This window comes from Felis catus, chromosome C2 (assembly GCF_018350175.1).
Source record: "Felis catus isolate Fca126 chromosome C2, F.catus_Fca126_mat1.0, whole genome shotgun sequence".
Taxonomy (NCBI): Eukaryota; Metazoa; Chordata; class Mammalia; order Carnivora; family Felidae; genus Felis; species Felis catus.
The window spans coordinates 8656178-8668261 of record NC_058376.1 but is presented as its reverse complement, the minus strand read 5'-3'; the positions used below and the strand labels follow the sequence as shown (position 1 = coordinate 8668261).

General features: G+C 46.5%; 1 protein-coding gene across 8 annotated transcripts in view; it reads right to left on the bottom strand.

The window, feature by feature from the left end:
• HLCS (holocarboxylase synthetase) overlaps positions 1–12084 on the bottom strand; it is a 234880-nt gene that overhangs the window by 149925 nt on the left and 72871 nt on the right. For all 8 annotated transcript variants that reach the window (XM_045036627.1, XM_045036628.1, XM_045036626.1 and 5 more), the window contains one exon: positions 4611–4882. In XM_045036627.1, the coding sequence (XP_044892562.1) occupies positions 4611–4882 (272 nt within the window). The remainder of the gene's footprint in view (positions 1–4610; positions 4883–12084) is intronic.

Below are 12084 nucleotides of genomic sequence, written 5' to 3'. Positions count from 1 at the left end.
AAGCATTCAATAGAGGCCTGGCTTTCTATAGCTTGGGAAGAAGACCACGCACCTGTTAGAAGCTGTACCATTACAATAAAGAACTCTGAAAACGTACAATGTCAGTGTTTGTCAGTCCTTCCTGACACCCTCGGCAAAGTTCACTAAAAGAGAAATGATCTCCACTAGAGCTAACTGACCTCAAAGGATGCAAAAGAAAAGAGACCTGATAAGAGGGGCTCTCGGTTGGCAACCAGCAATCTACGATGGAGCCTATGGGGCTGTCTCACCAGCCCCAGTAGGTGCTAAGACAGGTGCTTCAGCAAAGACAGCCTGGAGCCTTGTGCCAAAGATGTCATGGAGGGCCTGGCCTTTTTTCATCCAAGCCACCGTTTCATTCAGCCACGGGAGCCACCATCTAACTGGGAGAGAAGGGGATGAGCCGAGTATCCAGGCCTTTGAAAGACCAGTTTTTAGACTGAAACACTCTGTCCTGATAAGATCACTGACGGCTAGTCACACGGAACCATCAGAGGCCTACTAAAGTCTTCAGAAACTTCTATCTCCATGGAAACCATAAGGCTGACCTAGAAAAGGCTGTGAATGTTCACCCTCAAAACAATACCCAGACCCCAAACCCTCATAGACAGTGGATGTCATACGCCCAGCCCCTCTGATGCACATCTCAGACGTGGTGCAGTTAAGACCTCCCCAAGAGGCAAAGCCATGACCCCACGGACACCAGGCGAGAGAGACCTTCCTGGAGAACAGAACCAGGGCTGCCAGACACAGCCGGGAAACCTGCCTACCACCAGCTCAGGGAGTCTTTCCTCTCCCCGCCCAGGGTACTCCATAGTCCCCACTTCACCCATAGCAGCACAGTGCACAGGAGTGCTGGGGACACAGAACATGCCTGCGTTTGTGGTTTGGGGGGTTTTGTAGTTTAGTTTTTATTTTTTTATTTTTTTTGAGAGAGAGAGACAGAGAGACAGAGAGGGTGTGAGCGGGGGAGGGGGCAGAGAGAGAGAGGGAGAGAGAGAATCCCAAGCAGGCTCCATGCTCAATGCGGGGCTCGAACTCACAAAACTGTGAGATTATGACCTGAGCTGAAATCAAGAGTCGAAAGCCTAATCAACTGAGCCAGGTGCCCTTGAGAACACGTCTGTTTTAACCAGCAGACCGCCAGGCCTCAGGGAGCCACGTCCAGCCCTGAGTAAGAAGACTCCATCCCCAGAGATCCTGAATCTGCTCGAGAGGAAATAAACAAGTAGACTGGCAGGGCTATCTTCCTGGAGGAGGGGGCGAGAGTTTTGGAAACGGGGAAAAAAGGTGCAACACAGATATTTGGGACTGTGGCAGAAATTGCTGGCTGTTCCCCACTGCGTACTTTCCCCCTCCCTTCTCGGGAAGAGAACTCCCAATTTTTAGCTGCTATAAGTCGCCGTGGGTGAGGAGGGGCACAGAAAAAGGATGTTAGAAACCTTATAATAAAGAGTATCTAATTTACATTTTACTTCTATTCCAGACTATAAGGAAAGAGCCACAGAGGTAACAGATGTAAAGAGAGAGGCACACACAGAGTTCAAACCCAGGCCACAGTTTTGAAAAGTCTTCTTGCCCCGGACTTATTGATGTGGTCAGTCCACAGGAACAATTCAGTTAAGTTGTGATACATAGCTTCCTACATGCTGGTGTGATACCAGAGTTTGACTCTGATGGCCCTAGGCACTAAAAGATGACGTATGAAATTGATGGATATGTGTAACATACGCAGCACCAGTGGCTGGAAGATAAAAGCTTCTAATACGTGTTAGTTGCTATTATTATTATTATTATTATTATTATTATTATTATTATTACCACGACCATAGACTGTGCTTCCATGAGGACGGCCCACGTGGGATCAAATAGAGTATTAGCTACAGAAATGGTCTGGGTCTCACTCTCAGAGAGTGATAAGCCACATATTTCACATATCTATCTCATGGTCCCTTTGTGCACAACTGAGTTTCTGGCACTAAGGTGACCACTTCAAAGTCCTTCGCCTAAAAAAGGCTACAGTCCATCTACCCCACCCGCAGGAACTTCCCACCAGGCTTGCTGACTCACGAGGCTGCAGTGAGTAACTTTATCTGTTAGTGTTAGGACAGGACCCACACGAGCAGTGGAAGAAGACATCTGTAAGTTACACGGAGCAGCCACTATTTATTTATTCAATATCTGCTCTGTGCCAGGCGGAGGGATTAATCATTAATCATCAAAGCCATTTCATTCTCTGTGCTCTACAGAGACCAGACAAGAAGAGAAACAAAGAAGCTTCCCAAATGCCCTCAGAAAGGCCAAAATATTCTTTTTCTTTGGTAAAAATAAAAACTCTTTATCCTCCAGAATATTCTGACTCCACTACTGTTGAGCTCACCTACACATTTTTACAGACTCGAGTTGCTTAAGACAGAGTTAAAAAAAAACAAAAACAAAAAACAAAAGTTCAATATCAAAAAGGAACTTACCAAGATCCAAGGGCACTAAAGCAGGTGTATTTACATGGCATTTTTCTTCTATCCTAAAACACATGCTCACCAGGATATAAAGAAACCCAACCATCTGATTACACAGGAGACACAGTCCATCCACTCGAAAGGGCTCAGAGCCCTCTTAGTAATGCACTGCCCGCTATATAAGCTCAGAGGCCGTCATTCCACTAACTCAAGATCATCCCAACATAAAATATTCTTCGCTGATTGTCCAACAAAAACAGACAAGACGTGCCAATATTTTTCTATTTAAATTTAATCTCTCCGAATCTTATCTTAAGTACTATGTCTGATTTTTTATTTGGAAAATATAATAATAATAGGTCACCTTTTCAATATTTTCAATATAGTGTTCTCTTGAGTAACAAAGGATTATCACAGAGTTCACACAAGCAAGTAATGATCGTTCCATATACCAACACAGGCTTTTTCCTGCTCATCTGAGAACAGGGGACTGGGAAGGAGGGGAGGCGGGAGAGGGTGGGAACGCTGAAAAATGAAAGTACCTGACAACACAAGAAAAAACAGCAAACAAGAACTGTTCATGACCATGGCTCATATTCCCCTTCCCACTACAGCTGCCTCGCTCTACCAATTCCACGACACTGGTGCTTTCTCTACATACTATCCCCACATAAAACTGCCAGTTCCATGAGAAGGGGGTAGGTGTGAGCAGGACAGTCAAGAAAATACTAAGGTATTGTATCATTTCAACATACCGTATCAACATATTACCGAATTCCAGAAATTATTAAGAAAGCCCCAAATATTTCCCTGCATTGAATTATGCGTCTGATTGTGCAGTCCTATGAAAGAAAATGCCTGGAAACTGTAAATCCAGTCGTTCTTTTGGAGCCTTAACATTCCTGAAATTTTAGTCCCATGTTGAGGGAAGATGTCTTTCTTATTCACTCCTTCTATAAGCCTACGTTTTATTTTTTTTTTTTAATTTTTTTTTTCAACGTTTATTTATTTTTGGGACAGAGAGAGATAGAGCATGAACGGGGGAGGGGCAGAGAGAGAGGGAGACACAGAATCGGAAACAGGCTCCAGGCTCTGAGCCATCAGCCCAGAGCCTGACGCGGGGCTTGAATTCACGGACCGCGAGATCGTGACCTGGCTGAAGTCGGACGCTTAACCGACTGCGCCACCCAGGCGCCCCTATAAGCCTACGTTTTAAACTATCTCAATAGAAGAGTACTGATTAATACGAATTTAAGATTAAAAAAAAAAATCCTTTCATCTGATGCCATTTTTTAACCTTTAACCAACGTCCATGAAACACGAGCAAAGGGGAGAAAAAAACAAAGAGAGAGGCAAACCAAGAAACAGACACTTAACTGCAGAGGACATGTGGGTGGTCGGGTGGGGGAAATAGGTGATGGGGATTAAGGATGCACTTGTCGTGATGAGCACAGGATGAGGTACGAAAGTGTTGAATCACTACATTGCACACCCAAAACCGTATGTTAACTAACTGGAATTTAAATAAAAACTTTTTTTTTTAAAAAGTCCACGAGACAGAAAAAATAAGAAGGAAAACTCAGGAAGAATAAATCTTGAACATCCGAATGGGACGGCAGAGTGCCGACAAAATGTGCTGGATGGGAACATACCAAAACAGGTTTCCAAAAGCACGAAATCTCCACTGCGTTTCCATCTAGCGCAGCATACGTGTTGCTCAGATTTGCTATCCTAGTGCTCCCGCAAAACATTTTCAACTAAATGTTTAACACTGGCTATACCAATACAAAAAATCAAATGATGGCCTGAGTAATAAGGCCACCTATTAAAGACATTTTTTCATAAAGTTCTTTCGCCAAGGATCATCTGAAAGGCCTGATACTAAAGGAGGTGGGTCACAATGTACAAAATCCCCCTGCTTTAAAATACGAATCTGTGGTCAAGGAAATCATTATTTAATTTTTCTCCCTGTGCTTTACCTCGGACAGGACAAGGGTGTTCCCACCTTGCTAATGGGTTGATGAGAACTCTCCTTCGTCATCTTTACCCCTTCTCCCCCAGCACTGGTTAGACAGAACAATCGATATAATGAGGCTCCTCTGAGCCGGTGCACGATGTCTGGCCAGAACTCACCCGTCCAGAAGGTTCATCGTGGTGGGCGTCACTTCGGCAAACAGAATTACTTTTCCAAGTCGCTTTGTCTGCAGATTTTGTCGGTAGATCTCTAAGTTAAAATTCTCTGATAAGAAGGACTCCACGTCAGTCACCACGGGTAGAGCAGATGGGGTGATTTCTATGTTGGACGTGTAGGATGAAAGAAACTTAAGGGAGAGCTTGCTGGACTTGATTACTCCTTCAGGATCCACATGCTTCCCCAGCCACTGCATAAGAGGATCCCAGATTTCCTGTGTTACAAAGAAAGAGATGAAAAGGTCATAATTTGGCCTTACATTCGGTGAGGGTAGCTTTCCCTTAAAATGCCATTTTGGGGGTGCCTGGGTGGCTCAGTCGGTTAAGCGTCCGACTTCAGCTCAGGTCACGATCTCACGTTCCGTGAGTTCGAGCCCTGCGTCAGGCTCTGGGCTGATGGCTCAGAGCCTGGAGCCTGCTTCCGGTTCTGTGTCTCCCTCTCTCTCTGCCCCTCCCCGGTTCATGCTCTGTCTCTCTCTGTCTCAAAATACATAAACGTTAAAAAAAATAAAAATAATAAAAAATAAAAAAAAAAATAAAATGCCATTTTGGTAATAGAAGCACTTCCTAAATCACAACCAGTAACAGCTAAAGTAACATATTCCAAACATTTGTGCTACCACACAATCGACAATAAGTCCACGAAGTATGTTTATGCTATAAAAATACAGTGGATTCTTGAACAGCGTGGGTTATGAACCGCATGGGTCCACTCACACGCAGGCTGTTTTCGATAAACACAATACAGTGCTAGGGCACTTGGCTGGCTCTGTCGGAAGAGCATACGACTCAGTCTCAGGGTTGTGAAGTGGAGCCCCACGTTGGGTGTAGAGATTATGTAAACAAAACTTTAAAAAAATAATGCCGTACAGTGCTATAAATGTATTTTCCCTTTCTTAGGATTTCCTTAATAATGTTTCCTTTTCTCTAGCTTGCCCTATTATAAAGATACTGTATATAATACATATAGCACACAAAACACATGCTAATTGGCTGTTTATGTGATCAGTAAGGCTTCAACAGTAGGCTACAGTAGTTAAGTTTTGGGGGAGCCAAAAGGTATATGCTGTGGATTTTTGACCGCACTGGGGGGCAGGTGGCTCCCCTAATCCCCATGTTGTTTAAGGGTAACCTGTAAACTGTTTAGAAGCCAGGACCCAAAGAAATAAACACAGCTCATTATTAAATTTTCTATCCTACATAATATCCTAAATCCTTAGATGTCTTCTCCAGCTCTAGAATTCATTAGTAATCCTCTAGTCTATACATTCTGCAGAAAATTTACAGCTTTCTACTTTTGCCCCTCAAGGAAACTCATTATCCTAGCTGGGGAAATACCATAAAAAGCCAGGTGAAAGCAGTCACAGAAGACCAGACACAGCGACAACAGCATTTGCTCTCTGCCTCTGGAGAACCTTCAACTCCTCTCCTGGACAAGCTGACCACCACCAGCCACTGACAGGTCACCAGCAGGGGAGACCTGACTTTCACATGGGAAAATAATGGGAAACCCAACACGTGCTTTCTCTTTGCCAAATGTGGGTCTCGGGGGTGGGGATGGGGGGGTGAAGTAGAGCCTACCAGAAACCCCACCTAACCCAGAACAAAGCTCTCCATTCTACCCCAAAACAAGCAGGGGTCCTAGAACCTCCCAGGAGGCTGCAACTTCCTCTTGGGCCCTGGAGGACCCACAGGCCTCCCTCCATGGTGGGGTACCAGAGAACTATGGGTCGAGGGAGTCATCACCCCAAGAGGTCAACACCAAATGTATTAAAATCAAATTGTCACAGTAAACACACATCCAGGCTCTTATGCTACCTTCATGCAAATGCTAGGCCTTTCAAAAGAGAAAAAGTACCCCTCTGTTAACACGAGGGTATGTCCCAAAGCTGCACGTGGCCACAGAGAAGTAGCTTCAAAGATAAAATATTATTCAACTCAATTCAAACAGACCACTAAAACTCATTTGAGTTCACAGAAAATACATAGGATAGAGGAACAAGTTCAACAACTTTGGAAGGAAGGAATCAGAAGAATCCAGAAGGTGAGACATTTCACAGAACAGTGATCCGCAAGTCAGTGTCACAGGGCACAAAAAGGCAAGAGAGGGGGTGAGAGAAGAGGGGGAGACCCCGTCTGGAGGAAGAGAGACGTAGAAGATACGACCAAATACAGCAGCTGCCTGCAAGCGGGTCCACAGGTGGGGACCAAAGTGGGACCGGGCATGAGCTATCTGAGCATAACCTTGGATCTGACAGCCCAAAGAAGGGCTAGAGGAGTAAGGATGGGAACAGGGGTTGAGACCAAACCTTGTGTGAACCCTTGACCCCAACCTGCTCACCCTGAAGAAGCCCTGAGCAGGAACCCTGGCTGTATCAGACCACACAAAGTCTGGGCAGCCCAGAACATCTCCCAGATGATGGCTTCATCATAGAACTGTATCTACCTCACTACTGACAAACTTGTCTTGGACCTACAGAATGGAAATTTTCCCTGGGGCAGTGACAGCCTCATGAAGGGTAAGAAATGAGCCCGGTGACCAAGAACTCCAACCCCAGAGAAGAAGTGGATCTGTGTCTCCCCCAGCTTGTGAAGAAGCCAGCTTGGGTAGGGGCGCCTGGGTGGCGCAGTCGGTTAAGCATCCGACTTCAGCCAGGTCACGATCTCGCGGTCCGTGAGTTCGAGCCCCGCGTCGGGCTCTGGGCTGATGGCTCAGAGCCTGGAGCCTGTTTCCGATTCTGTGTCTCCCTCTCTCTCTGCCCCTCCCCCGTTCATGCTGTGTCTCTCTCTGTCCCAAAAATAAATAAACGTTGAAAAAAAATTTTTTTTTTAAAAAAAGAAGCCAGCTTGGGGTCCAGCACACCACCATCCCACCCCCAGTGTCACGCGAGGGTCCCTTCTGTGTCTGTCCTCCCAACCCTTCTTGGATGAACAAAGCCTGACCAATACTCAGGGGAATGATTTTTCTCCTTCTTGTTTTGGCCAGAGGTGTTGGGACTGTTTGACTTCTGAGTGATTTCCTACAGTGTTGGTTCCTCCCTTCAGGATGGGGGGCGATAATCACCATCCCAGAAATTCTCAGTGGGTTTTTATTATTTAAAAAAAAAAAGAGGGGCGCCTGAGTGGCTCAGTCTGTTAGGTGTCGGGACTCTTGATTTCAGCTCAGGTCATGATCTCCCAGTTCGTGGGATCAAGCCCCGCACTGGGCTCTGCACTGGGTGTGGAGACTGTTTGGGATTCTCTGTCTCTCCCTCTGCCCCCCTCCCGCCCATGCGTGTGCTCACACATACGCTCTCTCTCTCAAAAAAAGATAACAAGAAGAAGAAGAAGATATGATCAAATACAATGAGTGGCTCTTCACCAGAGTCTGGTTTGAACAATCCAGCTGGAAGAGACATTTTGAGACAATGAGGAAATCTGAATATGGACAGAATGTATCAAATAACAAAGATTCACTGTCAGGTTCAGTAGGCATGTTAATGATACGTCCTTAATGTTAGAAAAGTGCCTGTGCCACAATGTCTGTAATTTACCCCCAAATTAGATGAAGCAAAAAAGGCAAAATACTAATAACGGTTAAATTTAGATCATGCATATGTGGGGTACTTGTTACACTATCCTCTCTATTCTCCAGGTTTTAAAACTATCATAATTAAAAGTAAAAAAGAAAGCAAACACACACACACACACACACACACACAAATGGTAAAATAAACATTAACTATTATAAAAATAGCACATTCCACTAAAATGTTTTGTCAATCCATTCATCCAACAAATATTATGATCTTACGGGGCGCCTACCACATGGCAGACGTTCTCCGAGGTTCTAAGACTCGGCAGTGAACCAAGGGGCCAAAGTTCCCATCCTCATAAGGTTTATTTATATTCTAGAACAGGAACCAGTTAATTTTTCAAATCCATCAGCACAAGACACAGAACATTAGATTGTCCTAAGTGCCAAGGAGAGAAGAGAGAGAAGTAGTTCAGAGGTAAGACATCGTAGGGAGGGCAGACAAACACGGGACGGACTTGAGGAAGGAATTACATTACTCATTGTATACAATGTATATATTATATTACTAATTATATACAACCCATACATTATGTTACTAATTGTATGCAACATATACATACTATTAATTGTATATTATTATCGTATACAATCACTCTTCTCTATTTTTCCTTATTTTTTAGTTTATTTTTGAGAAAGACAGAGCATGAGTGGGGAAAGGTCAGAGAGAGAGGGAGACCCAGAATCCGAAGCAGGCTCCAGGCTTTGAGCTGTCAGCACAGAGCCCGACGCAGGGCTTGAACCCACGAACTGAGAGATCATGACCTGAGCTGAGACGCTTAACCAACTGAGCCACCCAGGCACCCCGCTGTCCTTTATTTATATAGAGGATTCCAAGGAGAAGCAAAGGCCCCAAGGGAGCATGAGGGGGTAGGGAAGTGCCTACGGGACGCAGAACAAGCCAGGAGGAGGGCAAGGAGCTCAGAGGGCAAAGGGTAGCAGCACCCACACCACGCAGAGGCTTCAGGGCCGCTATGGGGCCCAGGGCCAACGAGGAGCCCTGGGGGCTTTGAAGAAGGGCGCGTGGTAACCCACTCGGCAGAGTCACAGCAGGAGCACTTGCTCAGCAACCTGAGGGACACAAACACACGGAAGCAGACACCAGTCAGGAAGCCTCTGAAGTTCCCGGGAGGGTGACGACAACCCCTAGACAGGTGTGACAGTGGGCATGTGAGAAGGGACTCTGGGATAGTGGCTAGAAGATTGGCAGAGAGATCACATTTAGGATGTCAGCAGAAATGGGGAGTCAAAAATGAGCCCAAGCAACCAATTCAGCCAGCTTTATTTGCAAAACAAGGAAATAAAGGCTTATTTCTGCAAGATTTCCGGCCTGACCACCTGGAAGAACAGAGCTACCACTGGAAATACCAAGGGCAGGGAAGGACAGGCTTGGAAGGGAAGAGCCAGCTCCGGGCACGGCACGTTTGAGACAGGCACTGGGAAATGCACTGGGACACGTGAGTCAGGGAGTTAGGGGAGAGGTCCACACCGAGGACATCAATTTGGGAAACTCCAGACTATGGATGATAATTTGAAGGCGGGAGACAGGCTGAAAGCAATGAGGAAGTTACTGTGGATGAAAAGAGTGGTTGCACTGGTCCCGTGGGGCTGCCGTTACAAAGTGTCACAAACCGGGGGGGCTTAGACAGCAGAAATTTATTCTCTCGGAATTCTGGAGGCTGGAAGTCCAAAATCAAGTGTCGGCAGGGCCACACTCCCTCCGAAAGCTCTAGGGGAGAATCTGTTCTAGGCTGCTCTCCCAGCTTCTGGTGTTGCTGGCAATCCTTGGCTCCCCTCCACGTGTCCATCTATCTCTCTTGTCCTCTTCTTATAAGGACACTCGCCATATTGAATTAGGGCCAGCCCTAGTGACCTCATCTTAACTGGATTACGTCTGCAAAGACCTTATCTCCAAATACAGTCACATTCACAGGTTCTGGAGATTAGGACGTCAATGTACCTTTTGGGGGGGACAAAATACAACCCACAACAGGTGTCAGTGCTTAGATATCAGGGAGACGAGAAGGCAAAGGAAAATCAAGTGTCCATGTGTGTGTAGGTAGAGGGGGGTGCCCTGTGAGTTCTGGGGCCCAGTTTCACAGGTGGCAAGAAGGCATGAAGATGACGCGAGGGCGGTAAGAAGAGGGCTGAGCCGTAACCACTGGACTCCTCAAGACAGAGCCCACTGGATGCAGGCAACACCTGATGTTAATAAGGGAAGGAGAGAAGCGCATCTGGGTGGCTCAGTCAGTTGAGCACCCGACTTCAGCTCAGGTCATGATCTCACGGTTCGTGGGTCTGAGCCCCGCATCGGGCTCTTGGCTGTCAGCACAGAGCCCACGTCGGACCCTCTGATCCCCCCTCTCTCCACCTCCACCACACATGCGCTCTCTCTCTCTCTCTCAAAAATAAATAAACATTAAAAAATAATAATAATAAGGGAAGGAAAGAGACTACAGACTCCAAGAACAAAACTCTGGCAAGGAGTTTCCTCAAGAGGAAAAGCAGACTGGGGCAGTGGCTGCAGGGAGGAAGGGGGTCCAAACAGGTATGGTTTGGTCAAATGTGAGAAGTAACAGCACGTTTTTTTAACGATGACGAGAATGGTCCTATCCAGAAAGGTAACAGGTGAACAGGTGAGGACTGGATCCTAATGCTCAAGCAGAGAGGTCGGCCTCGGGGGCGGAGCCCTCCCCCACCGGGATGGACAGGGCTCACATCCCCGATGGAGACACCCAGCCTGCTCCCCCACTGGGTCGCAGCCCTCCCTCACCCCTGCCTGCCACACAGCCATCCAGATCAGCCCTGGGAACACATCTACACTGCCAGCACTCTGCTCCCAGTCTGCAGGGAGGCAGGTAGGAGTCCTGGGCCGAGAGCTGTCGACATCATCTTTGGATTCCTTCTATGTTTCTCATAAATAACAGGCAAGATCATCAGCAAAGAGGGAAAAGGAAGAAGGAGGCTTGAGAAGGCAGAGGCAGAAAATGAAGGAAGCAGGGAAAATAGAATGAGCAACTGGAAGTGTTCAGGGTCCGCTCCAGGTTAGTGTTTCTCAATTTAGAGTGAACCGTTGGCACAATTTTGTGCTTTTATTCAGCCACACTCAGCCACAGAGCTATGTGGAATAGGTACCGAGGAGGCTGAGGGGGCATATAAAGTTACTGACCTCCTGCAAATGAGGCCCCTATGGAGACATAAAGATGGAAAACAGGATAATCCTGCCCTATGAGCTCACAAGCCAGGGGGAAGGACAGCAAGAGGAGTACAGAACAGCGGAGGACAGTTCCAGAGGGAAAAGCAATGTGCCCAGGAGCAATGCAAAAAGGAAGTGATTCTGTTCGAACAAGCACCAGAAAAGTTGTGGGAAGAGGGCAAGCTGACGTGAGCTACCAGAAGCGATAGCCCTGACCTTCCACCTCTGCACAAAGAACCAAGATAAATTTTAAACACAGTATTCCCTGTTCACTATTATTTCTTTGATACAAATTCTACTGGAGAAAGAAGACAGAATGAATGAATAAAAAACATACTAAGGTAACCCCCAGTTATGGACTAAACATTTGCGTCCCCCTAGAATTCATGTTGAAATTGAAATCGCCAAGGTGATGACATCAGGTGGTGGCGGCCTTTGGGAGGTGATGAGGTCATGAGGGGGGAGTCCTCCTGAATGGGTTATGGGAGTGGCTCTTATGGTTCAGTCAGTTAAGCATCTGATTTCCACTCAGATCATGATCTCATGGTTTGTGAGTTCAACCCCTGCATCAGGCTCTGCACTAACAGTGCATAGCCTGCCTGGGATTCTCTCTCTCAACCTCTCTCTGCCCTTCCCCTATTTGCACG